The sequence below is a fragment of the Ranitomeya imitator genome, chromosome 2 (genome assembly GCF_032444005.1).
Source record: "Ranitomeya imitator isolate aRanImi1 chromosome 2, aRanImi1.pri, whole genome shotgun sequence".
Taxonomy (NCBI): Eukaryota; Metazoa; Chordata; class Amphibia; order Anura; family Dendrobatidae; genus Ranitomeya; species Ranitomeya imitator.
This window is the reverse complement of record NC_091283.1, coordinates 572,322,078-572,348,829: the sequence shown is the minus strand read 5'-3', so window position 1 is coordinate 572,348,829 and position 26,752 is coordinate 572,322,078. Positions and strand designations below refer to the sequence as shown.

At 45.3% G+C, this 26,752-nt stretch overlaps 1 protein-coding gene across 1 annotated transcript; it reads right to left on the bottom strand.

The window, feature by feature from the left end:
• On the bottom strand, window positions 1–26,289 carry NUP85 (nucleoporin 85). The gene is made up of 19 exons (XM_069752167.1): window positions 25,999–26,289; window positions 23,238–23,331; window positions 21,457–21,616; window positions 18,659–18,729; window positions 17,683–17,726; window positions 15,289–15,358; window positions 14,327–14,448; window positions 13,316–13,450; window positions 12,349–12,462; window positions 11,932–12,063; window positions 11,496–11,602; window positions 11,317–11,400; window positions 10,491–10,556; window positions 10,193–10,344; window positions 9,928–10,045; window positions 1,507–1,607; window positions 1,260–1,411; window positions 249–353; window positions 1–152 (listed from the first exon to the last, which is right to left on the bottom strand). Exons 1-19 carry the CDS (start codon window positions 26,032–26,034, stop codon window positions 54–56), a joined length of 1,962 nt encoding a protein of 653 aa, XP_069608268.1. The 5' UTR covers window positions 26,035–26,289; the 3' UTR covers window positions 1–53.
• Window positions 26,290–26,752: the final 463 nt, after the last annotated feature.

The window sequence follows — 26,752 nt, the reverse complement described above, 5'->3', positions numbered from 1 at the left end:
TAAGAAAAAGATGTTTATTTGCAAAAAATAATTACATGTGATATTTTCTCTATTTACACTTGAGCAGTTCCTTCTTTAACAATGGCGCGGGCAAGATTTCGTGCAAGAGCCAGCCTAAGCATCTCAAGCTTTGTGTGTTCAATGCTGCTGTCCTGTAGAAGAAAACGGCACAAACCACAAGGTTGTCAGTCAGTTCCTGACATGCACTACAGAAGAAGCTTCTTATTCTGTTACCCAATGCAATTTACCTGGGCTCTTAGGTTCTCCTCTGACTGGAGAGGTTCCAGCTTTGCCGTCGTTCTTTCCTGCAAGCAGCTCATTAACTGATATGTCTGCTCAGCAGAAAAGATCACCTAAAGAAGACAGTTTGTTAGTGGGGCTGGGGATTTTCTGAAATTAGACCCTTTGCACAAAATGCATGGGCACTTTCTTGGAATTATGCATTCAAAAGCAGCATTTTATATGGAAAAAAAATAATGACATTTTTGACTAAGAATTTGACCCAAGCAGTTCCTGAACTAAGAAACTCCTCCTAAGTGTAATAAAAGAGCACATGGAATTACCATCTGGCAAGAGATGGGGTTTACATGAAAAAAAAAAATAAATGTTCTTTATGCTCCCACCCCCCTACCTGGGGACACAGCAAGGACCTACTTCCCTATAGAAATACTTAATCCAGAAGAAGAAAAAAAAAACCATTTGATTCCCGAGCTGCCCTTGGAAATTGCACTCACATCTTATAGAAAAACTTTTCAGCTCACCCAGTAGAAACATTCGTCTGTAGTCCACATAATGTCCGAGCAAGGAAAAAACATCTCTGTCTGACGTTGAAACTTGTGCATATGGAAAGAAAAATCCAGCTCCAGGAATAAAAAGTATCAAAAATTTGTTTGGGTTCTTCTGTTTAGTCTTATGCTGAAGTCTGAGAGCGCCGTTTGAGCTCGAAACGCGTCCAGCGACTACATGGTAGCTTCCATCCAAATGATGTAATTTTTCGCTTGTCAGCAGTTTTCCATATTTTAATATGTTTAAATAAATTTCTGATATTTTTTATTCCTGGAGCTGGATTTTTCTTTCCATGTGCACTCACATCTTATATTGCTTGATGGCTAATATTCTAATATTACCATCCAATACATTTTGGCATATGTCATGGAATTTGCCATAGAGGTCTGAAAAAAAGTAGTTTTATTCTTGGCAACATCTGGTTTTGAATTTCAGGCATTTTTGCTAATATGTGTGCATTGTACAGGACTTACCTGCTGCTGCTCAAGTAGAGGCAGTGCATCCAGCAGTAAAGTAAGCCAAAAAGAGCAGGGAGCAATGCGAGCAGTCATGAGTGAAAGGAGTAAGCAGGCGGCTTCTTCAAATTGCTGGTCATAGTACATCCGGTGAAACTCCCTGTATTTTCCTTTATTAAAAATTCACAACCATTAGATCAGAATGACTAGAGTAATTAGGTTTAAACAGTGGTACAACACTACAGCTTTGATAAATACAACCCACCTAGGAATGTCAGACGATCACTGAGCAACATTGCAGAACCCAGATTATCAATCAGGTCCAAATCAGAGAATCTTCCTCGTTCACAGTAATCCTTTAAAAACCTTCAGAAAATAAAACAAAAAAGCTTGTGTTTAATGGACGATCCCAGAAATTACCGATTCTTTAACTCAGCAGATCTCAGATGGCAGGTCACTGCACAGTCAAATGTTAAACCTCAATGGCTTTTCTCACAACTTATATTTTTGGCATTTCAACGGTCACCCCTATCAATAGAAGAATGGAGATACCTAGTCCTAGGTTCAGCCATACACCATCATAATCTGTTAATACGTTTCCTGCTGTTATGTACATACTTAATTACGTTTATTCCACCCCCACTCCTTCAGTTTCAGAGTGGGGACCAGGGAGTTCTAAGTACTAGTTATGGGACAGATCAACCTGTCATCATCCCTCAAGCATTGATCGATAAAGCAGACAGATTCCTTGACTAGATAATGGTATAGCTGACAACTGAAATCAACCTTCTGGCTCTCATGACCATAAAATTAACATTAAAAAACAGGGATTTTTGTGTACTCACCGTAAAATCCTTTTCTTAGAGCCATTCATTGGGGGGATACAGGACCATGGGTGTTATGCTGCTGCCACTAGGAGGCTGACAATAATTAAAACACAAAAAGATTAGCTCCTCCTCTGCAGTATACACCCGCACACTGGCTCCAGCCGAACCAGTTCCGTGACAAAGCAGTATGAAAAAGCAAGACCATACTGTGAGAGTATAGAAAACGTCATACCAAAGAACATACTCAAGCTATTAGACCAACAGGGTGGGTGCTGTGTCCCCCAATGAGTGGCTCGGAGAAAAAGATTTTACGGTGAGTACATAAAAATCCCTGTTTCTCCTTTGCCTTATTGGGGGACACAGGACCATTGGATGTCCCAAAGCAGTCCCTGGGTGGGGAACCTACAGAACAGACCAAACTCCACGTACCAACTGTCTAGAGATGCTCTACCGCCACCTGCAAGATCCGTCTGTCCAGACCTAGCTATTGTAGACTTTGAAACGGTGAGTTTCTTCCTGTGACCCTCAGAAAGAACGAATAAGACGTCTTGTGGAATGACGCCATCCATGAGACGTATTTTCTGATGGCCCTCACCAGGTCCAGAGTGTGAAGGGCCCTTTCAAAACGGTAAATTGGAGTCGAGCAAAATGAAAGCAGGACAATATCCTTGTTAAGGTGAAGAGACCACCTTGGGCAAAAAGGACTTGAGAACCACCTCATCCTTGTGAAAAATTAGGAAAAGGAGTCTACAGGAAAGAGCGGCCAGTTCCAATACCCGCCTGATTGATGTAACCACAACAAAAAAGGCAACCTTTCATGAAAGGTGGGTCAGAGAGCTGTCCTGTACCAGCTCGAAGGGAGACTCCTGTAGAACACCCAGGACCAGGTTAAGGTCCCAGGCATCCAACGGCCTTCTATAGGGAGGTACCATGTGGAAGACCCCCTAAATGAAATGAATGAAAGTCTTCACCTGCAGCTTAGAAGCAATCCGGCGCTGGAACAAAACTGATAAAGCAGAGATCTGGCCTTTGAGGGAACTAAGCGCTAGGCCTGAGTCTAGACTGGTCTGAGGAACTACAAAATAGTCGGAATGGAGAAGAGGATAACGACCTGCAATATGCGAAAACACTTTCCAAGTGCGGTGAGATAAATGCAGCACGATGCGGGTTTCCGAGCTCTAATCATAGTGGAAACTCAGCTTGGGTTAGAACCCAGGATTCAAAGGTCAGGCCGTTAAGCACAGGGCCCCTGAGATCTGGTGGCAAATGAGGCCCTGGTAGAGCAAATCTGGACAATCCGGCAGTCACCAGGAAACGTCGATGATGGGCTGCAACAACTCCACGTACCACGCCCAGTGCAGACAGTCCGGAGTTACTAGGATCACTGGAATCCCTGCCGTCTTGATCTTCCCGATGACCCTCGGAAGGGAAGAGGGGGAAAGCCATACGGAAGACTAAATTGACGGCACGGAAGGACTAGTGCGTCCGTCCCAATGGCCTCTGGATCCCGTGACCGAGCTGTGAACTCTGGCACCTTTGTGTTTAGTCCTGAAGCCATCAGGTCCATGTCCGGAGTCCCCCAACGATAACAAATCTGTTGGTGCCTCCAGATGAAGTGAACACTCTCCCGAGGCGAGGCCCTGACGGCTGAGGAAGTCTTGCCGCCCAGTTTTCCACGCCCGGGATGTGAACCGCTGAAATGACTGACTGGTCATCTCTGTCCAGCAGAGAATGTGTTCTACCTTGCGCATTGCCGCCCTGCTGCGGGTGCCCCCCGGTGACTGATATATGCCACAGCCGTGGCATCGTCCGACTGAATTCGGACGGGACAACCTGCCAAGAGGTAATGGAACCACCGCAGGGTCAACCGAATCACCCGAATTTCCAGGACATTGACTGGAAGGCGCGACTCCCGAAGTGACCAGTGCCCCTGGCCAGTGTGATGACGAAAGATACCCCGCAGCCACGAAGAGTGGCGTCGGTGGTGACCACCAGCCATTGAACCGGGAGAAAAGATTTTCCCTGGCTGAGGGAAACTGAGGCCCAGCACACACCCAGCCCATCTTATCAGCGGTGTGCGTCCCTGCAGAAGCCGCCGCAGGAGGTATGAATTGCAGGGCCCGGGCACATGCCTGAGTTTTCCACTCCTAGGTCAGCTGCTCTCATTTGGACGGTGCAGGGACCCTCTATCCTCCACTCCGTTTGCAGGAAGGGAGAGAGGGACCGTTCGCCTTCCTTCCATTGCCGCTGTATATCAGGGGCAATGCAGTGGGGGCCGCACGGACGCCATGAATGCCTCTGGACATCCAAGGGGTTAACTCCCCGAGGATGGGTCAGGGCTGTTGGTCCGGTACAAAAACGGGATGAGTCTGGATGCAGAGAGGGGTACATGGAGGCGACACTCCATGTTCCCATCTGTTGCTGGAGTGGGGAAATCGGTGCCCTGAAGGGACCAGTCACCACTAAAAAAAAAAAAAAAATCTCAGGCCTTCCAATGATAATGATGCAGGAGGGGGTACGTGGAAACGACACTCCGCTTTCCTGCCTGTTGAAGGTTTGGGGAGAGTGGTGCCCTTAAGGGATCAGTCGCCCCTGTAATCCTTGAAACATTAAGAATAAAAAGAGAAATAAAAAAAGTTATAGAAGTGATCTGAGAAACAGAACATGTGCCTCCTTCTGACACTAAGCTTGAACTGGTTCGCTTGGAGCCAGTGTGTGGGGTGTATACTGCAGAGGAAGAGCTAATATTTTTGTGTTCACTTAGTGTCAGCAGCATAACACCCATGGTCCTGTGTCCCCCAATGAGGGGAAGGAGAAAAGACAAAAACCATCTATACAAGTTAAAAGGCAATAACATGAGAATACCATGCAGGTATGAAAGGAACATGAGCGGTTATGGAAACATTGATTGGGTCAGAATAAAACAAAAACAGGGAGCCAAGATGAGAATGCCTTGCACCGACAGCAAGAGCGGGCCCAGATGGCAGTTCGGATTGTGGCAATAGGGCTGTCAAATCAAGTGATCCTGAACTGGATCGTTTTATTTCCATTTTGTCATTCCAAAAAACGTAAATAACTACTTTAACATGAGAAGATGGCCTTAAAGGGAACCAGTCACCCACCCCCAGGGCCTATTAAAGTAAAGTAGCCACCTTCGGGGGCACTAAGGCTGCATTCTGTGAAGGTGGCTCATATGTTTCTTATCCCTAGGAACGCTGAAATAATGACTTTTATAAATTTCCCGCCATACCTCTATTGAGTCAGGGAGACATGTTTTCTCCCCGCCTCAACCACCTCTCAGACGTCCATCATCCAGCTCTGTCCTCCGTGCGTCGCCTCTTCTCTTTCTTGTGACGTCACCGGCGCCTGCGCTCTACAATCAGTTCTCAAACATGCGCCGTGCGCACTGCCCGTGAACTTACGTCAGGTTCCTGCGTGTTTCGGAGGCCCTAGATCCCGCCCCGCAGTGTGTTATGATGTATTCACACTGCGGGGTTGGGAATCTGGCACCTGCACAGTGGAGCGGGTCACCGTGCTCCATTCAAGATAGTGCTGATGTCTCGCAAGATTTGTGAAGTTCGCAGGACTTCTGCACTTCCATCGAGGAGCACGGTGACCCGCTCCACTGCGCAAGCACCAGATTCCCAGCACAGCAGTGTGAATACATCATAACACAATGCGGGGCAGGATCTGGGGCCTCCTCTACACGCAGGCGCCTGATGTAAGTTCACGGGCAGCGCGCACGGCGCATGCCCGAGAACTGATTGCAGGCGCCGGTGACGTCACACAAAAGGGAAGAGGCGGCATACGGAGGACAGAGCTGGATGATGGACGTCTGCAAGGCGGTTGAGTCAGGGGGAGAAATCATACCTCCCTGACTCAATAGAGGTATGGCGGGAAATGTATAAAAGTGATTATTTCAGCGTTCCTAGGGATAATAAACATAAGAGCCACCTTCACAGAATGCAGCCTTAAGGCCCCGTCACACATAGCGACGCTTAAGCGATCCCGACAACGATACGACCTGTCAGGGATCGTTGCTGCGTCGCTATGTGGTCGCTGGTGAGATATCACACAGTGCGATCTCCCCAACGACGCAGCAGCGATGCGGCGAACTGTAGCGACCTGTAGAACGATGCTATTTCATGATGATTCAATGGGACGTCCTGTCAACGAGGTCGTTGGTAAGGTGTCAAACACAGCGATGTGTGCTACCCAGCGGGACCTCAACGATCAAAAAATGGTCCAGGCCATTCAGACACGACCAGCGATCTTACAGCAGGGGCCTGATCGCTGCTACGTGTCACACATAGCGAGATCGCTACTGAGATCGCTGTTGCGTCACAAAACTTGTGACTCAGCAGCGATCTCGCTAGCGATCTCGCTATGTGAGACGGGGGATTTAGTGCTGCTGAAGGTGGCTATTATACTTTAACAGGCCCTGGGGGCGAGGGGGTTGGGGGGGGGGGGGGGTGACAGGTTCCCTTTAAGTGGCTAGAAGATCAAGACCAAAAGCAAAGGTTTCAGTGCCCCTTGCATTGTATGGAGATTCCGGTTTCATGACAATTATACAATGCCAGATGTCAAATAGAGCCAGAGTGAAGATATATTCACTTCAGCGGGAACCTGTCACAAGAAATGAAAAAAATGCTATTAACCTGCAGATATGAGGTTAATCTTCAGGTCAATAGTTATTCACCTGCCCGGCGCCTGCACTTAGCTGAACGCTGCTGGAAGAGGGATTTTGGTACTCACTGTAAAATCTCTTTCTTGGAGCCTTCATTGAGGGACACAGGTAACCATGGTGTATGCTGCTGTAGCTAGGGGAGCTGACACTATGCAAAAAAAAGCTCCTCCTCCGCAGTATACACCCGCAGACAGGTACAAAGTACCTCAGTTAGTGTTAAAGCAGTAGGAGAAGCAACCAAAAACTTAACATATGTACCTACCCAACAACGAAGGCACATAGGCCCAATAATGGTGCAAACAATTAAGGAGGGTGCTGTGTTCCCCAATGAAGACTCCGGGAAGGAATGTTTACCCGCTTGAAGGAAACAGAGTGCTCCTGAGCAGGTGCCTCATCCTCCTTTAGGTACAGAGTTTGGGTAATTGCCAAGATAAGGTTATTGACCATGTCCTGCGTCTTTGAGTTCTGGTCTGTATCAGACTGACTGGGAATCCACCTCCGACCCAAAAGCTGCCTCCGAGGAGGGGGCATGGCGTGAGGAATGCATCCGGGAGGATGCAGAGGGACCCGGAGAACTAGAGGAAGAACTGGAAGGAGCCCGATTCCTTTGCTTTGTACCCGATTTGACCCTGCGGAGGTCGGTCAGGTGTGTGCGAACCACCATGAGAGGCGTTCGGAGCACTGGTGGCAGTAGACAAACGCAGGGGTTATTCCGTGACCTGGACCAGGGACTGTGAAATTTTTGTCAGATCTGAGATTGACGTCGTGGCAACAGCCCACTCCAGAGGAAGGGGAGTGTTCTCATCCCGGGCGTTAGGGTTCTCCTGTGGGGTAGACATGGGGGTGGAGGATTCAAGACAAACAGAACAGAGCCTACCTGATGCCAGCGACAACCCAGCAGAAAGCTGTAGAAGCTGTCTGCAGAGAGCTGTGATAGGAGCGGAAGAAAGAAAGCAAAAAAAAAACATGCTGCGGGGGGCGTGGCCAGCTCAACGGAAGAGGAGGAAAACACGTCCTATTGGATAAAATGAGCACGTGATTTAAACGCATGCCAGTGACTGGCTAAAGGAAGCAGGAAAGGTGCGGCCAGCAAGGGGAAGAGGTGGGGGGTGCTGGGCCCTGCTATGGGAAACATGGCTACAGCCGCCAGCTGTTCGCTATCACTAACGCCGCCCTGTCCCTTTGGGATGAAGGGACAGCATACCCCAGAATAACGCCTGCCGCTGTGGAGGGAGACATACCTGCGGGGAGTCCCGGTGTGAGACATACCTGCGGTAAGTCCCAGTCCCGCTGCAGCGATGAGGATCACATCAGGAGCCCTCGGGTGGGAGACTGTCACTGGAATCCTCCTTTCCACACCGCCTCCAGACGGAGCAGAAGATGGTATCAACCCCTTACAAGGGGGGATGCCACCGCTGGTGACCACCCTCTCTATGAGGAGAGGGGTGAGGAGGGCAAAAGGCAAGGACTGGTCACCAGTAATCACCCTGAAACACCAGTAAAGGTGACAGGGGATAAAGTCCTGCCTGCGGGTCCGAGAGTAGTCAATGTGGGTGACACCACACTGCTCTGTCGGTCACATAAGTGTGGGAAAACAGGGTGAGAAATTACACCATTACCCTGAAGCTGAAGTACCTGAAAGGCAAAGGAAAAAGCTTAATAAAACAGGTGACCTGAAAAGGAAAAGACGGATCTGGGGTCAGATCCAGGTCCGCCTCCTACAGACACTAAGCTTAAACTGAGGTGCTTTGTGCCTGTGGGTGGGTGCATACTGCTGAGGAGGAGCTATTTTCCTTTTTTTCATAGTGTCAGCCTCCTAGCGACAGCAGAATACACCATGGTTACCCGTGTCCCCCAATGAAGCGATAAAGAAATTCACTTTATTCCCCTTTGACAGCGTTTCGCTTTCAGTCACGGGGGCAGGGCTGGATCCATCATCGCTCTGAGTATACAGAGCAGCAGTGGGTACAAGAGTGCCCGACACTGACTCACAGCCAGCCCTAATGCAGAGCAAGTGTCAGGGCTGGGGGAGAGGCAACAGCCACCTCTCTGTATACTGAGAGCGGTGATTGAACCAGCGCCGGTGTAACCGGAGTGACAAACCGGAACACTGCCATGGGTGCAAGGGGGGAGTTAATTTTCTCCTGGCATCGTTCGGCTAACTGCGGGCACTAGGCAGATTAATAACACTATTAACCTGCAAATTAACCCCATATCTGCATGTTGCTAGCATTTTTTTCTGACAGGTTCACTTTAAAGAGGATCTTCCACTTGATTTTATTTTTTAATGTTAACATCTCCCATTGGCGCTGCTTCCCTGACTCTCAGACAGTTTTTCTTTGCCCCCTGTTGCAAAGTTACGCCTCCTGGTAATAAAGAAGCACATTTTCCCTTATGCCAAGTGGTCGTATACCACAGAACTTATGTAGGTATCTGGCAAATGTCAGAGGAGAAAAGTCAAGTAAAACACTGCCATGTCATAGAATGAAAAAAAAAAAAAACGCCCACAAGAAAGGACCCAGTTGCAGCCTGGTTGTGTACAATGCGTTGCTGCTCTCCTTTAACGAAAAGAGAATGGTTCCAGCTTCAGTAAAATCATGAAAATTTATTCCAACTTTTAAAATGGAGAAACAACTCCTGGGACAGCACCATAGCACATGCGAGGTAGGCTACGCGTTTCGACCGACACAGCGGTCTTTATCACAGCTGCTCTCCTTTGCTCTTGCACTCAAATAGGAAGAAGGGAAGCAGTGACTGACATTCTCCTGTGTTCACTTGTGACAAAGCTCACCTCGTCTCAGAAAAAAAAAAAACACTGAACCAGGCTACAGCTGTGACCTTCTCTGTGGGCATTTACTTTTCCCCCTCTGAGACACCACTGTGATTTGATTGGCCAGCGTCGTAGAGAAGAAAAAGCAAAAGACGAAATAGACGTTCCAATGCATACACCTGCTTGGTTAGAAAGAAAGCTTGCATATCGAGTTTCATTACCAAAGGAGCAGAGAAAAATTTGTAATTGAGGGGCACAGCATAAAAAAAAAAAAAAAAAAAAAAAAAAGAACTTTCAGAATCATGGGAGCTGCATTAATTGGGGAGGTGTGACATTTAAATTACAAAATCCAGTGAAAGGTCTTTTTTTCTTCTTTTTTTGAAGAACTCAGTGTGCACTCACCGATTAGATATAAGTGTGGCAAATGCTGCGTCTTTGGCTCGAATGCTCCATGAAAGTGCTGATCCTAATCGTCTATTGCGCATAGCTTCCATCGCCATTGTCTTACAAATACTGCGAACTAGAAAAGAGGAATAAGTTGTGGACCTTATAACATTCAGGACATCATAAAAAGATAAAAGCCTACCTTTTTACAGTTGGAGATTTCACCACACGATGACTGAAATTCTCAATAAACCACAAATTCTTTATTTTCCTTCTCACATACCTTGCTCTGTCATTTGCCGGTCCTCACAGATGCGCAATGCCTTCAAAGCTTTCTTCTCTGTGGTCAAAGGAATCCTCTCCATGTGAAGCTCCAGGTAAACTCGACCCAGTTCAGGACAGTGATCTAAATAGTCAACCCCAAGCTGCCAAAGGCTGAAAGAAAAAATCCCTCGCATCTATTACAGGATGTAAAAGAAAAGCGCAAACTTCATTATAAAAGTGATGAAGGGCTGCTGAACGAAAAGGACATGACAATGGCCATATAAAGGGTGTAAACCAGATGGAAAGGGATATCATACCTATGATGGGAGAAGAGGCCAGCGGCATACTCCAGTAGTAAGTGTTCTCGCATGTTGGACCCAAAACTAAAATTTAGCAGAAATTAAGATATGGTTTGACTTAAACAACTAGAAATGAATGCTAAAAAGAAACAGCAAGAAAATCTGCATTTTGGGTAAAGTTGGCTTACAATTTCCCATTACTAACTGGCTGAAGGGTGGAGCTTGTTATGGGGGAGAACTTAGAGGGTTATTCCGGCTCCTCTGACTTGCGTATCAGGTGAGCGGGGCCTGTGACATTGCGTCTATTGATACTTGTCAGGAAATGATTGGACAGGTGCACAATACCGGCTGATCGCACGGGTGTCTTGCCAGTGACAATTGCCTAACATTAGAAGATGACCAAATTATTGCAAAAACAATACCAAGACCTATCCATACATGCCTTGGCATTGGAGCCCAGCTCCACAGAGGTGAAGATGGCTGAGCTGCAATAACAAACACAATCTGTGGACTGGTGTGGTGCTATTTTTGGAATAAAGCCGTTCTGTTTAAATGGGTTGCCCAGGATTGTTCAAATAGGCATACTTGTAATACCAAGCAATTCCATATAAAAGGTCTATATATACACAGTGAATAGGCACACTGACCCACAGGGATCATGCCTTATTGGCCTATTACAAGAATAGACTATTAATCTAGTGTTCCTAACAATCCATTTTAGCATAGATTACCATTAATAAAAGATAGTTTCTAAAAACATAGTAAATCACATCCAGTAAGAAAGATATATCACAGGTATGTTTTTCTCCTTCTCCTCCCTCTCCCAAATCTTACACCAGCTTACTATAGCTTGTGGGACTGAAAGAGCTGACAGTGATCCAGCAGGTCAGTAAGATGAGCCACAAACCACCAGTTATTTGTCACAATGCTGAAAACCAGAAGAAAAAAAAGTGTATAGAATTAAAGTGAACATACACTGGAGTAACATTATTGAGAGACAAGAGATGTGACATGGCCGATTACCTGAATTCCTTTATGACTTGATGAATATCGAGCTCAAAAGCTGCTAGCAGAATGTTGTCCAGAGGCTCTGAACTGCTGTCTCCAGCATTAAAGATGTCCAGACAGGACTGAGGGGGCGAGGGAACAGAGGGGCAGTCATTAAAAAATAGAACTTTTATTAAAAATAATTCTTTCATATGGCAGAAATTGTATAGTCTCATATCTATTAGACGAGGACAGGGTAGTAGAATTTCCCTTATGTATATGAGCAAAAAATCTGTTCCAGTATTTTTTCTTTTAAATCCACAACAATCAAAGTACTGTAAAAATTAACAAAGAAAAAAAATAAAAAAACAAAATATAAATGCAAAATGAAATGTGACAAATGTGACGTTTAATTTGCTAACAATACAGCCAAAACATTTTATCAGTACATGATCTTCAGGTTGCATGTCACCTGAGCATAGGTGTGGATTTCTGCCAGGGTCACCGTCGGATGTGTAAAAAGCAGCTGTGATACCAGGAAATGATACCAAGTGCCCATCAGATCTTTCTTCTCAAGCATGATGTCCTCAGATCCCAGTAAAACCTATTAGTCAAGAAGCTCAGTGATCACAAGACACAAGTAAGCTAGTCCCACAAGACTTAACAGGAATTAACAATTCTTTCTTCGCCGCCTGACATTAAAATACATAACTACCTTTTTAAGGTTTTCTTCACATTATTGCATTATTAAACATTCTCAATTACCTCAACAGGTCATGCAATGAATCTAAGTAAAAAGTCTGGTCTTGTGGTAGCTCTTTGTTTTAATAATGGACCCATCATCGGACCCTGGCTCCTCAAAAGCGAATATCACTGTAGGGGTACACACCTTACAGATAGTCTCCATGTCAGGACTGGATGAGAAGGTTGCACACTGTAAGTGACGTTCACATTCCTCCCGCCAGTGCTGCCACTTTAATTCAAACTCTGTCAATGTCTGAGACTATGAAAAAGAAAAAAAAAAACATGGAACATATTATGGGAACTGATATTACAAAGATGACCAAGTTGTAGAAAAAGGGATGTGGACCACACAACCCAAACCTATACACTGATTTATTGTGGCTAAGAACTAAAACTTAACATTCTGATCAGACAGTATGAAGCCCACTGCCACATCAAGGCGAACCTCTTGGTTGGTTTCAAAGGTGTGACTACACGCCATAACAGCGGGAGAGCAATCAGGTCTCCTAGAGAAGCTATGCTGCAAGGCAAAGCCTTGCTCTAGGTCACACCACCCCACAGGGACAACGCCTGCCATAAAGCACCAATACCAGATGAAAGGAGATAAAAGAGTTTTGGTGATGGGTGCTGCATCTTTAAAGTCAGGGACTCACCGACAGGGTCACCGTCATGTGGCAGTGGGCTTCATACTGTCCGATCAGAATGTTAAACTAAGAACTTAACGTTCAGTTTTGTAAATTTTTGCTTCGCCACAACAGATCAGTTTAGGATCTCTTTTACTGCAGTTACTTTATATTATAAGGATGAACAACTGTCTGCTTTATTTCTAAAAATAAAAAAAATCTACGTTAAAAAAACCCAAATATACAGTATGAATAATGTAGGTACTAGGTTATGTTTGTAGATAACTATTGTAATATATATATATATTACAGTAGCATTAGATTATAGATTTCTGTTTGTCTGGAGCAATGGACTACGCATTGCAAGAAAGGGTGTTTTTTTTTCTTTTTTACCTTTTCTACAGAGTACTTATACAATATATATAATGCTCCAGACAAACAGAAATCTATAATCTAATGCTACTCTTTTCAATAGATCATCATTCATACACTGAATATAGGCATTTTCTTGAGAAGATCGTCTAGGACTCGGCACATGCTCCGGGTGCTTGAGGAAGCAGCCGCTTGTTTGGCCAGCAATTGTCGGGCTTCATCCATACGAGCCTGTAGGACATATCCAGTGATCTGTAATGAAGGTATAATGTAAGGAAGGGTTAAAAAAATCTAAGGTATGAAAAATAAAACCATACAGCGGACCACAGAGGAATCAGGTGTAAAACGAGTACACACAATTCCACAATACAATTCATAAATTGAAATACGTGACAAGCATTGTAGATTCCCCCAATAATTTTTTAAAAATAAAGCGGGCCCAAAGCTGCAACACAGCGACTCAATGACAATATGAAATACATCAACCTCAAGATCCACCTCTTCAAAGTGCTGGTGCTGTGTCTCGTACTCATCAGTAACAGCTTTATTTCATGCTGTCACCAAATCTGGGGTTTTTGGGACTTTTTTTTTTTTTTTTTTTACTACTGTCACACTACTTTTGCACTTTTTATTTTATTGCTATACTTATATTACTGTGCACATTTATTTAATATACTGTAAAGCATTATTTTTCTTTGTTGCCCATGTCTACGTTGGGAGGTGAATGGCGCCAGTGACACCACGATTACAGAGAGCAGCGAGCCTGTGCAAGATTTACAGGTACTGTGCTCGCAATGGAAAAGTGACAGGGGCCAGAATAGCCCTTTATGTTTTTAAGTCCCACTTTAAGACTTCACAATACGATCATTGATCTAATGCTTTGGTATATAGAGTGTATAACGGACAGGAGCTCCATTTGCCAAAAATGCATACAACTTTGACAAGCCTGGAGGCCCTTGTTAAATCTCTGGTTCCAATGGCAACCCTTCAGTACCCCACCCATTTGTGGAAAGGCACAATTAAACTAGATGTGCTTTTATGTCCATGTGCAAGAAGGGGTTTAAGGCTGTAAAGGATAACAATGGTAACCAAGCATAGCTGGCAACTATTAGTTATCGGAACACTCACCAAATCCCAGAATCTGTCATGCTGCAGGGGATTTTCACTCTGTAGAACCTCTTCAGCTATGCTGTCTATGTCACTTGCATGCAAACGTATCCAGTCAAGAAGTAGTACCAGGAGGGAACCAGCTAAAAGTGAAATTAATAAGTTTATGCAAATGTATGTCATTTATCAAGAATTACTAATTAAATAATCAGAACTGTTCTGTGCAGTATTTACGTGGTCATTCATATATACTACTGGCCACTAGCGAGTGTACTCGTTGCTTGGGTGGTCTCTGAGTATTTGTAACTGCTTGCATGATTTACGGCTGCTAGACAGGCTAAATACATGTGGGGGTTGCCTGGTTGCTAGGGAATCATCACATGTATTCAGCCTGTCTAGCAGCCGTAAATCATGCAAGCAGTTACAAATACTCAGAGACCACCCAAGCAACGAGTACACTCGCTCATCACTACTGGCCACTACTAGCACATTGACTCTTGATTGCATTTTTAAAAATATATGCAACTTTTTTATACCTCGTTTTTTAAAATAAACTAAGGAACCATTTCACTGTAGTTTTTCTATGGATTAAAGAAAAAAAAGCAAAGTAGAATGTTTGGCTTCAAAACAGCAAGTTTGAAACAACCCCAACGCTGAAATCACCCATGTAGTTTGTGAGCCAAGGCTAGGAAGTCTGTCGGAGGAGTTCAGCCATGTCTCCCTCCTCAACATTGCTATCTTATATGTGCCTGTATGACAACTTACAGCAGTAGGAACCCACCACCACTTTACCATGTCTGCCGTAGGACACAATCATTAAACCCACCCTCTTGGCATTTTAGTATGTGAACATGGATAAGATTTAACACTTGACATTGCTCTATGCAAAATTCCTTCAGGTCTGATTCTCATTGTTAATTTCTAGGTTTAGAAATCACTTAAAAAGGTCTATTTAAAAATAAAAAAATGCCCAAAATGCTCACCTGCGGCAGCTTCAATGAAAAGTATTTCACAAAGGTTCCAGCATAGTTCCATGGCTGACAGGATAGACAGCTAAATGTCATAAGAGATAATTTGATTAGACAACGCAAGACTTCAATCAGGTGATTCAAAATTTGAGGCCAACTATGTTTAAAGACGATGTTCACTACATTTACATTGATGACCTATGACACCCGGCACCCCAAATAATTAGCTTTGATTGGCGTCAGCGGCTGCAAGTACTTGCCGAATTGCTCTGTCTACTTGTGGTTGTCGCTGCAGGGTACTACACATCTCCCTTCCATTCATCTGAATAAGAGGCGGGTGTGCAGTACCAAGCCATGGCCACTACAAGTAGACAGAGCAGCTAACACCTTCTAAAAGCAGCAACAGATGTTCATTCTGGTCAACAAAATAAGTGCCAAGCTTGGCCAAATGATTCAGATCAGACATTGAATGGAACATGGGACCCCTGATCCAGTCCAAGCTCACTGTGGGGGTTCAGTAAAAATGAACAAGGAGCTTGAGAACCTATTCTATGACAATGCTTCTAAGGGCAGCATTGCATAGAATAGACAGTGGATCAGAATAAGTAAAGTTGCACCCCCTGATTTAGCGTTCTGAATGACTAAAAGGTTTTCCTTTCTGAGCTATCTTAGGGTACTTTAACACTAGCGTTTTTTTAAATCCGTCACAATGCGTCGTTTTGCAGAAAAAACGCATCCTGCAAAAGTGCTTGCAGGATGCGTTTTTTCCCCATACACTTCTATTGACGACGCATTTGCGACGGATTTGCACACTTCGCATCCGTCTTGGGACGAATGCGTCGTGCTTTGGCAGACCGTCGGGAGAAAAAACCCTACATGTAACGTTTTTTTCTCCCGACGGACCGCTTTTTCCGACCGCGCATGCGTGGCCGGAACTCCGCCCCCACCTCCCCGCACCTTACAATGGGGCAGCGGATGCGCCGGAAAAATGCATCCACTGCCTCCATTGTGCAATGCAGCAAACGCTAGCGTCGGAATCTCTCCCCGACGCATTGCGACGGGGAGATTCCGATGCTAGTGTGAAAGAAGCCTTATACAGTCACTTTTTCTGACCAGGAAAGGCCAGACTCATTTATATAATAGAAAACTCTATAATCGGTCTCCCTACCATCAGAGAGGAAAACATAGAAACATTTTAAAATGAGTACAGTAGGTACAATGAACAAATTTATTTATTTACCGTATATACTCGAGTATAAGCCGACCCGAGTATAAGCCGACCCCCTAATTTTGCCACAAAAAAACTGGGAAAACTTATTGACTCGAGTATAAGCCTAGGGTGGAAAATGCAGCAGCTACCGGTAAATTTCAAAAATAAAAATAGATGCTCCATACCGCTTATTATTGCCCCATAAGATGCTCCATATAAAGCTGTGCCACATATAATTCTCCATATCGTTCATTGTTGCCCCATAGATGCTCCATATAAAGCTATGCCGCATTTAATGCTCTGCACTGTTCATTATGGCCCCATAGATGCTCCATAGAAAGCTGTGCCCCATATAGAATGCTCTGAACTGTTCATTATGGCCCAATAGATGCTCCATAGAAAGCTGTGCCCCATATAGAATGCTCTGCACCGTTCATTATGGCCCAATAGATGCTCCTTATAAAGCTGTGCCATATAGAATGCTCTGCACCGTTGATTATGGCTCCATAGATGCTCCATAGAAAGCTGTGCCATATATAATGCTGCTGCAATAAAAAAAAATAAATTAAAAAAAAAAAAAATCACATACTCACCTCTCTTGCTCAGGACGCCGGCGCTTTCAATATTTACCTGCTCCTCGTGCGGCTCCGTCTCCAGCACTGACGCTCAGCAGAGGGCGCGCACTGACTACGTCACCGCGCCCTCTAACCTGAGCATCACTGCCAGAGGATGCTGGAGACGGAGCTGCACCGGAGTGAGGAGCATGTAAATATCGCGCAGCGCCGCGCTCCCCGTATACTTACCTGCTCCCGGCGCGGTCCCTGCAGTCCCGGCTTCTCCCGGCGCTGCATCTTCTTCCTGTATTGAGCAGTCACAGTTACCGCTCATTTACAGCAATGAATATGCGGCTCCACCCCTATGGGAGGTGGAGCCGCATATTCATTTCTGTAATGAGCGGTACCATGTGACCGCTCCATACAGGAAGAATCTGCAGCGTCGGGGAAGCCAGGGACTGCAGGGACCGCAGGGACCGCGCCGGGAGCAGGTAAGTATAATTACACAGCCCCCGCTCCCCTTCCCCTGCCGACCTCCCGGTAACAAAAAAAAATGGGCTGAAAATCTCAGCTTATACTCGAGTATATACGGTATTTATTTTTAACAGGAAAAGAAAAAAGCAAACAAACAGTATTTTGCCTCACCAGCGCAGAGTACTTGGCACTTTGGTTCCCGTCTCGTGTGCAGCCTGAAAAAATGATTTCAAAATTCTGTTTAATACATGATACTGCTTTAGATAAAAAAAAAGTGTCAAAACTGAAAAGAAGTGGCATGCTGGGCAATACAAGCAGAGCACAAAAGGTGGCAAAATAGTTAGAAAGCAAAGGACCGAATATCCAATGGACAGTGACCAGACACATTGTGTGTTCTCCTGACAACTCTGCTCCTAAACACAAGTAATCCCCCTGAAAAGACAACTCAGGAGCATCTTTACTTAAAACTCTGGTTTGTGCCAAAGCCTAGACATTGATCTATACATATATTTCCAGGAGGAATAAAAGTGCACAGATTTCTAAGAACTGCTATTTAATAGAAAATACTGGGCACATACCATGACAGCTAACTGGTCCTCTGTAAAGCTGGCAGTCACACTATGTGCCTGTACACTGCAAAGTCTTGACAGTGTGAGAGGAGTCATGATTCCACCATGCCGGTGGATGGGTGGTCATTTCTCTTATTGCGAGAAGCAGGGGTGTGGAGTCGGTAAGCCAAACCTCCGGCTCCTCAATTTCCCTGACTCCAACCCCACAGCCCAGGCCTACTACTGAGCATGTGCATAAAGTGCAGCACAGATTCATCTCCACTAAAAGCCAAAATCCTTAGATCAGAAAAAGAACAGACATTTACTACTCTACCCTATTTATTATATATTTTAGGAACGGAGTATTTTATGCTGACTCCACGACTCAGCACTGGCAAGAAGCCTACATTGCACATTTATTCCTCTTGCAAATGTATGAATAGAAAGACAACTGGATATTATCACTCCCATTACTTCCCTACACAATCTAGTGCAATCGGTGCTGGTGTTTTCACTATTTTCCAGAGAAAATAAGGTGTGACGCAAAGCAGTATTCTGGTATCTCATGAGGACTTGGAATACAGGAGTGTTTGACTTACTTGCCACTTTGTGCATTTCTTGCATACAAGCCTGGAGAAGTGAGCGATAATTCTTACTCACAAGAACCAACCTGTGAAATGAAATAACAATCGCATTGGTGAATATAAATATATATATATATATATATATATATATATATATATATATATATATATATATATATATATATATATATATATATATATATATATATATATATATATATATATATATATATATACACACACACAGTACAGAGCAAAAGTTTCGACACGCCTTCTCATTTAAAGATTTTTCTGTATTTTCATGAGTATGAAAATTGTACATTCACACTGAAGGCATCAAAACTATGAATTAACACATGTGGAATTATATACTTAAAGTGTGAACCAGCTGAAATTATGTCATATTCTAGGTTCTTCAAAGTAGCCACCTTTTGCTTTGATGACTGCTTTGCACACTCTTGGCTACTTTGAAGAACCTAGAACAGTGTTTTTCAACCAGTGTGCCGCGGCACACTAGTGTGCCGCGACACATGGTCGGGTGTGCCGCGGGGGAACGGGAGTCAGCTGTTCTCTGTGCCGACTGTCAAGCTGACAGCCGGCACAGAGAAGCTGCAGCGCGCCGGCTCCCGGAGATCAATTGTACTCGCAGACATCTACCAGCTGCGAGTACAATTGAGGCTCTGACCGCTGGGTCAGAGCGACGCCAGCAGCGTGATCAAGTCATGTGATCACGCTGCTGGCGTCACTATCCGGCGCGCAGGGGACAGAAGACACTTGGTGGTAAGTGCTCCTGTGCTGTGGAGCTGAAGACACCGAAGATTCAGCGTGGGGTGGGTTTATGGGGCGTATGTGGGGGGATTTATTAAGTGTGGGGGGATTTATTCAGCGTGGGGTGGGTTTATGGGGAGTATGTTGGGGATTTATTAAGTGTGTGGGGGGATTTATTAAGTGTGGGGGGATTTATTCAGCGTGGGGTGGGTTTATGGGGAGTATGTGGGGGGATTTATTAAGTGTGTGGGGGGATTTATTAAGTGTGGGGGGATTTATTCAGTGTGTGGGGGGATTTATTCAGTGTGTGGGGGGGATTTATTCAGTGTGTGGGGGGGATTTATTCAGTGTGTGGGGGGGATTTATTCAGTGTGTGGGGGAATTTATTCAGTGAGTGGGGGGATTTATTCAGTGTATGGGGGGGATTTATTCAGTGTGTACGTGGGGGGGCTGGAATTTATTTAGCATGTGTGGGGCAGGGTGCATTTATTCTGTGGAAGGGGATGGATTTATTCTATCGGAAGGGCAGTGGATATATTCTGTGGGGGTGAGTGGGGAGATGGGGGTGGACACAGTAGCGAGGGGAAAAATGTGTGCTGACAGTACTGGGAGCAACGGTGATGGGATGTGTGAGGACAGTATGGGGAGTCGGGGGAATGTGTGAGGTGGGAATGTGTGAGGAGGAAATATGGAGAGAGCAAAGGGGTATGTTAGCAGGGGGGGATGTACAGGAGGAGGCTATTAGAAATGTGTGCAGACAGTATGGGGGGATGAAAGTGTGAGTGGACACAGAATAGATACTGAGTAGTGTGAGGGTAACAGCCAGGAGGAGACAGTATGCCAAGTAGGAGGAGTGTAATGAAGGGGCACAGTAGAGAGACTGGGCTCTCTATGAGGGACACCGTATGAGAAGGCAGTGTGAAGTATGGAAAAGAGAGAGAGGGTAGTGTGGATGGCATGTACCATAAGAGGGACAGTGAGGGTCATATTATGTGCTGGGAATAAAGTGAGGGGCAATTATTTACTCAGGGGCTCAGCCTAGGGCAGATATTGTTATTCCGGAGCATTATAATAACACTGCTATCTTTAAGGGTGTTGTGTCGGGATGTGCTGCAGAAGACAGGAGAAGATGGAAGTCTGCAGAAACGAGCTCTGCCGGTGGAAGAGAAGAGTCATCATGGCATCTGGACAAGGTGAAGATGAAAAGAAAGAGGCGACTCCACAAACAACGTCATCTATCAGGTACCTGGATGTAAATGTGTTTTTTTTGTGATACTAATTCTCATTTTTATTTGTTAGGAACATTAAAGGGGATGTCCAAGGTTGTGATGAGTCTGCAGTCATACTATGTGACTGCAGACTTCTGAATTCTCACAGTGCGCACTGCTATCATAATTCTCTGATGTTGGTGATTTACATACATGCGGTCACGTGCTGACTAGACATGTGTGGCCTCATTCAATGAAAATGAATTGACTGAGGCCGGACACGTCTAGTTAGAATGTGACCAGAAGTATCCAAATCACATACTTGTGCTGTCATGACCGTCCACTCTGGCCACCGGCAAGGGAGAATCCTGAAAGTGTGCAGTGCTTGCGCTGTGAGAATTCAGAAGCCTGCAGTCACATAGAATGACTGCAGACTTTCATCTCAAACCTGGACGCACCATTTTGTGCCATTTTGGTTGGTGGTGTGCCTCGGGATTTTTTAAGTATAAAAAGTGTGCCGCGGCTCAAAAAAGGTTGAAAAACACTGACCTAGAATATAAGACATTTTCAGTTGTTTCACACTTTTTTGCTAAGTATATAATTCCACGTGTTAATTCATAGTTTTGATGACTTCAGTGTGAATTTACAATTTTCATAGTCATGAAAATACAGAAAAATCTTTAAATGAGAAGGTGTGTCCAAACTTTTGGTCTGTACTGTAGTTCAACAGTAAACTACAAATAGTCAAACATCAATTAACATCAGAGGTTTCTGGCAACTTATGACCCTAAGAGGTTAACGGTGTAAGGACAGGCTCTCCTAACAGCAATCACATACTGAGCTTTGTGTGTCCTGCTGGACGCTGCCTCTTTGTTCTTTTGCAGACCCACAAATATTCCGTGAGACTCATTGAATAGCTTTCTCAGTACTGGAGAGTACAGATCTTCGTCACTACGCATGAAAGCCAGGAGGCCGGTGGTTGGCAAATGCAAGTTGTCTGCAGAGAAAAAAAAAAAATTAGTTGTCTCAATTATTAGATTGACTACGGGGATAAAAATTGTCACAACGAATTAACAGGGGTTATAAAGATCACCTAGCATATCCATTTCATATCAGCCTAGCCTGTCTAGGGTGGCTCAAGCAGAGGACCTGTCAGTAGGATAGTCAACTCCTAACTAAAGGCATGAGTGTAAAGCCCCTCTTATGCGGATTGCACTCATACTTTGCTAGAAGAATTTTATTGGGCATTTTCAAGAAATCTAGTCTTGAAGTTTTACGCTCAAGGTCATTGGGGTGGGCACTTCACTCACCAGCCTCTCTGTACTTCGCCAACCTCTGGTTATTTATTGCCAGGTTACATCTTCCCTCAGTGAGCTGCCTCCCCTGAACTGGTGCAGTCATTGCCCAGGTTCATGTCATTGTGGCGCCTGCACAATGAGCGCCTGTTGACCATGCGAGATCAACATACTGGCTCCCGCAACGTTATTAAGGAGCACTGCCTGGGTTTGCTGCAATGGCGGCGCCTAATGATGTTGTAGGATCCTGTACATTGATCTTGCATCGTCATCAGGAGCTTACCACGCACATGCCACCTCTTCTGATGACGTTAATCCAGGCAATGATGGCCCCTGAGCAAGCGATGCATGTCATCGAGGGAAGAGTCAATCATTGACCGGAGGCCATCAGTGGGAAGCAAAGTACAGCAGCACTGAGGAGTCAAGTGCCAGCCACACTGTATTTGAGCATAAAACTTCGGCTACTTTCACACTGGCGTTTTTTGGAATACGTCGCAATGCGTCATTTAGGGGAAATAACGCATCCTGCAAAGTTGTTTGCAGGATGCGTTTTTGCCCCATAGAGTAGCATTACCGACGCATTGCGACGTATTGACACACGTCGCAACCATCATGCGACGGTTGCGCCGTGTTGTGGCGGACCGCCGGGAGCAAAAAAAGTTAAATGTAACGTTTTTTGCTGCCGAAGGACCGCTTTTTCCGACCGCGCATGCGCGGCCGGAACTCCGCCCCCACCTCCCCGCACCTTACAATGGGGCAGCGGATGCGCTGGAGAAATGCATCCGCTGCACCCGTTGTGCAGCGCATCCAACGCTAGCGTCGGAATCTCAGCCCGACGGGCCGAATCCGACGCTAGTGTTAAAGTAGCCTTCAAGATGAGATTTTTCAAAAATGCAACAACAAAATTGTACCAGCAAAGTATGAGTACAATAAGGATTTAAGGGGATTTTCACGCATAGCTTTAGTTAGGGGGTCAAATATCTTGCCATCTGGTCTTTAACAAGGTAATGTTATCAGGGAAACCAATTCCAATTTTTTATTTGTACGATTTGGGGAGAAAAACAATACTGGCTATGGTCTAAAGTATAACTGAACTTTCAAGGGACTTTTCAGGATAATAAAATTATGTTATAACAGCAGGTATAATTTGATCTCTCACTGCAGACAGAGTTGTAGACATATTTGAGCAGTTTGTGAATGATTAAAAAATAGGTATTTATATCTAATTAAAAAAAAACAACTTTGCAATATATCTTTACAACTACTGTTATTGTTGATTTGTGACAAAAATGTAGTTACTATTTAAGGGAGTACCATACATACCTTTTTGGGGGTAATGGGTTTCATAAAGAAGCAATTCTCCTGGTCCCCAATCGAACCCAATATGTGTGTCACGTCGCCCAAGTCCTTTTACAATCTAATTTAAAAAAAAAAAAAAGAAAAAAAAAAGAAAAGGACTGTCACGGATCCCTTCTCTGTGGTGTCACTTATTCGTCACATGCCTGCTCTCACAAGTGACTTGGGGTTGTGCGCCTGCAAGGGTTAATCTATCTCCCCACTCTCAGTCCAGCATTCAACCTCTGTCCTATGCTGTAATGGGAGCATAAATCACACACCGACGCAGGCCACACACCCGCTCATACACGCTGCCACCACTCACCGAATACATGGGCGATGAGTCCCGGTACTAATAATACTAATAATGTCTATCACTCACAAGGCTCACACACCTTAGGCTATGGATTCTTTTAGAACATTCAAGGTTCAACTTGTTAAAGTTTTATACTTTAATAACAAAAGGTTCAATGCTTACAATAAGAAAAAGGTATAAAAATATGATAATAAAAAGACATAAAACTTATGCAAAACAATATAAAATAAAGAGGAGAAACTTACAGAAATTATCTAACTGGTAGTTGCTTCTGCTTCCTGAGGGTAGGACGAATGTAGATTGGATCACATCAGCTTCTCAGGCTGCCCCCATCATGTGAACACAATACACAATTCTCTGTCTGCAGCCTAAATTTATAACTTTGGTCTGGAGGTCAGGTTTCTAGACCGGCCCCTCAGGTTAATATCATAATTGCTGGCTTTCTGATTGGCCACGGCCGCTCTACTAATGAATATATTATTGTTCTCTTGAGACACTTGTGAAAAGGTTCTCAGGAATAGATACCCTCAGGCCACAATTAACATCTCCCCTCCAAGACCTACGGGGTGCCAAATGTTACCTTTCTTCTTGGCCCTAGCTAGACCTCCTGGTGAGATATGGAGACACAATTTCTACTAGTCCCAAGGAAGTACCTATTAACACCTAGGTGCGACTTGCCTTCAGGACAGATGTTACATTATCACTAGTCACACATATAACCCTACACATGTCACTACACACATAGATAGATATATATATATATATATATATATATATATATATATATATATATATATATATATATATATATATATATATATATATATATATATATATATACACACACACACACACACATTTCACCACAAGGGCAAAGGAATCCAATGAGTCAGATTTAGATGACAAAATGAGGATATATATATATATATATATATATATATATATATATATATATATATATATATACACACAGCAAATGCCATATAGTGCTTTATCATTACTCATAGGGTCCTGTAAGAACAGAACACGTGTGCGTTGCTGCACTGTTGAAAGTCTATAGGACTCTCCTCCAGGCCCTGGGAACCATATAATTGTTAAAAAAAAAAAAAATTAAATAAAAAATCGTGATATTCTTGCCTTCCGGCATCCCCCTCAGGCTTCCAGCTCCTCGCGATACTCGCGTTCCCAATAATGTATTGCAAAAATGACCTGTGATGACGTAGTGGTCTTGTGTGATGCTACGTCATCTGGGGTCATTGCCGCAAGGCATTACTGGGAATTGGAGCATTGCGTGTAGCTGGAAGCCTGAGGGGGACGCTGGAAGGTAAGAATATCATGATTTTTTTTAAATTATTTTTAAACACTATTTTTTACTATTGATGCTGCATAGGCAGCATCAATAGTAAAAAGTTGGTCACACTTGTCAAACACTATGTTTGACAAGTGTGACCAACCTGTCAGTCAGTTTACGAAGTGATGCTACAGATCGCTTGGAAAACGCTAGCATTCTGCAAGCTAATTACACTTGTAAAACGCTAGTGTTTAGCGGGAATACACATGCCAATTCCACATGCGATATACCCGCGTCACTTAGCCTAAAGCATGAGGAAGCAATAAGTGAGAGCAGGCAGATTTTACACTAGCTCACTGTTGGGAGAACGATGCGGCTACGCTGGGTGACCAGTCCGATCTGCTACATAAACAGGTCATTTGATTTCTGCAGCCCCGGCTTTGAACATGATACAAGTGGCACATCGTTGTATACACGGCGCGGACACAGGTACGGCTAGTGGCATACACCCTTGGCATCAGAGGCCGGAGACGTAGGACCACAAGGAATTATTTCTTCCACAAACTACATTTGATCATGGGGTCTCGCTGGTGCGGTTTCCAAGGAACTAAAGGGACCCATGGTCTGCAGTAGCTCTGCCAACCGACGCCCTGGGGCCTGCTGTCATACTGATCCGAAGTGTTGGCACAACGCAGCCACCGTGCACCGCTGCCACGTGCTAGCCCAATGCTCTACCCTGCATGAGGTGCCGTGGCCTGATGCCTGGTCCCCGTGCCTGGCACTCTGTGGCCCAATGCTTTGCCAGCCACTGAGGCGCGACGTGTTAGAGCCGTGCCCGCCATGCAGTGGCCTGATGGCAATGTGGCGCCAATGCTAGCTCACAGTTGCCCAGTGACATAACACACTGCCATCATTGGTAGCCCACTGTGGCCCCATGCCAGGCTCCGCCACCCCTGTGGTTTACCATACAGCATGGGCTGCATTCAGAGTCTACCTGAAAGCGGATTTACAAGTGCTGCGAACCCAATGTGCACATGTCTGTGCTGACACTGGCGTTCATGGCTGCTGCACGGGGGCACACATACTCCGGGGGTCCGCCACTGCCCCACAGATACAGCCGGTGAGGGGGAGCGGCAGGTTACCGTGTCCGCAGGCTGTTCGTCCAGCTCCTCCATCATTCTCCTCCACTCCCAGGTTCCCGCTTGATGTCAGTGAGGCCGGGGCTGTCCTCTTCACTGCCTGCGCCGTCCTCCGAGTCCTCACTGCCGGGGCTGTCCTCTTCACTGCCTGCGCCGTCCTCCGAGTCCTCACTGCCGGGGCTGTCCTCTTCACTGCCTGCGCCGTCCTCCGAGTCCTCACTGCCGGGGCTGTCCTCCGAGTTCTCACTGCCGGGGCTGTCCTCCTCACTGCCTGCGCCGTCCTCCTCACTGTGCGGTAGAGGCTAAATCCAAGTCGGCTAAGCCGCTAAGGGACCTCTGCTGACGTCGTGCCCATGTGACCGGAAGGGGCGGAGCTTCTTCCTCCATAGAGCAGACAGAGCAGACATGAGGAAGCTGTGGATGTCATGGCGGGATTTCGTGCAGGATTTGGATTTGGACTGTTTTGTGCAGGATTTGCCTCTTCCTCCATAGAGCAGAGCAGACAGGAGGAAGATGTGGATGTCATGGCGGGATTTCGAGGATTTTGTGCAAGATTTGGAGTGTTTTGGGTCGTTCTCCATAGTCACAGATCAGGTAAGTGCCTGGGGAGAAAGGAGTGATGTTGCATGGGGCTGCATGTGCATGCTGGACGGGGGTCTGCCTGGGGAGAAAGGGGTGATGCTTGCATGGGGCCGCATGTGCATGCTGGACGGGGGTCTGCTTGGAGAGAAGGGGTTGATGCTTGCATGGGGCTGCA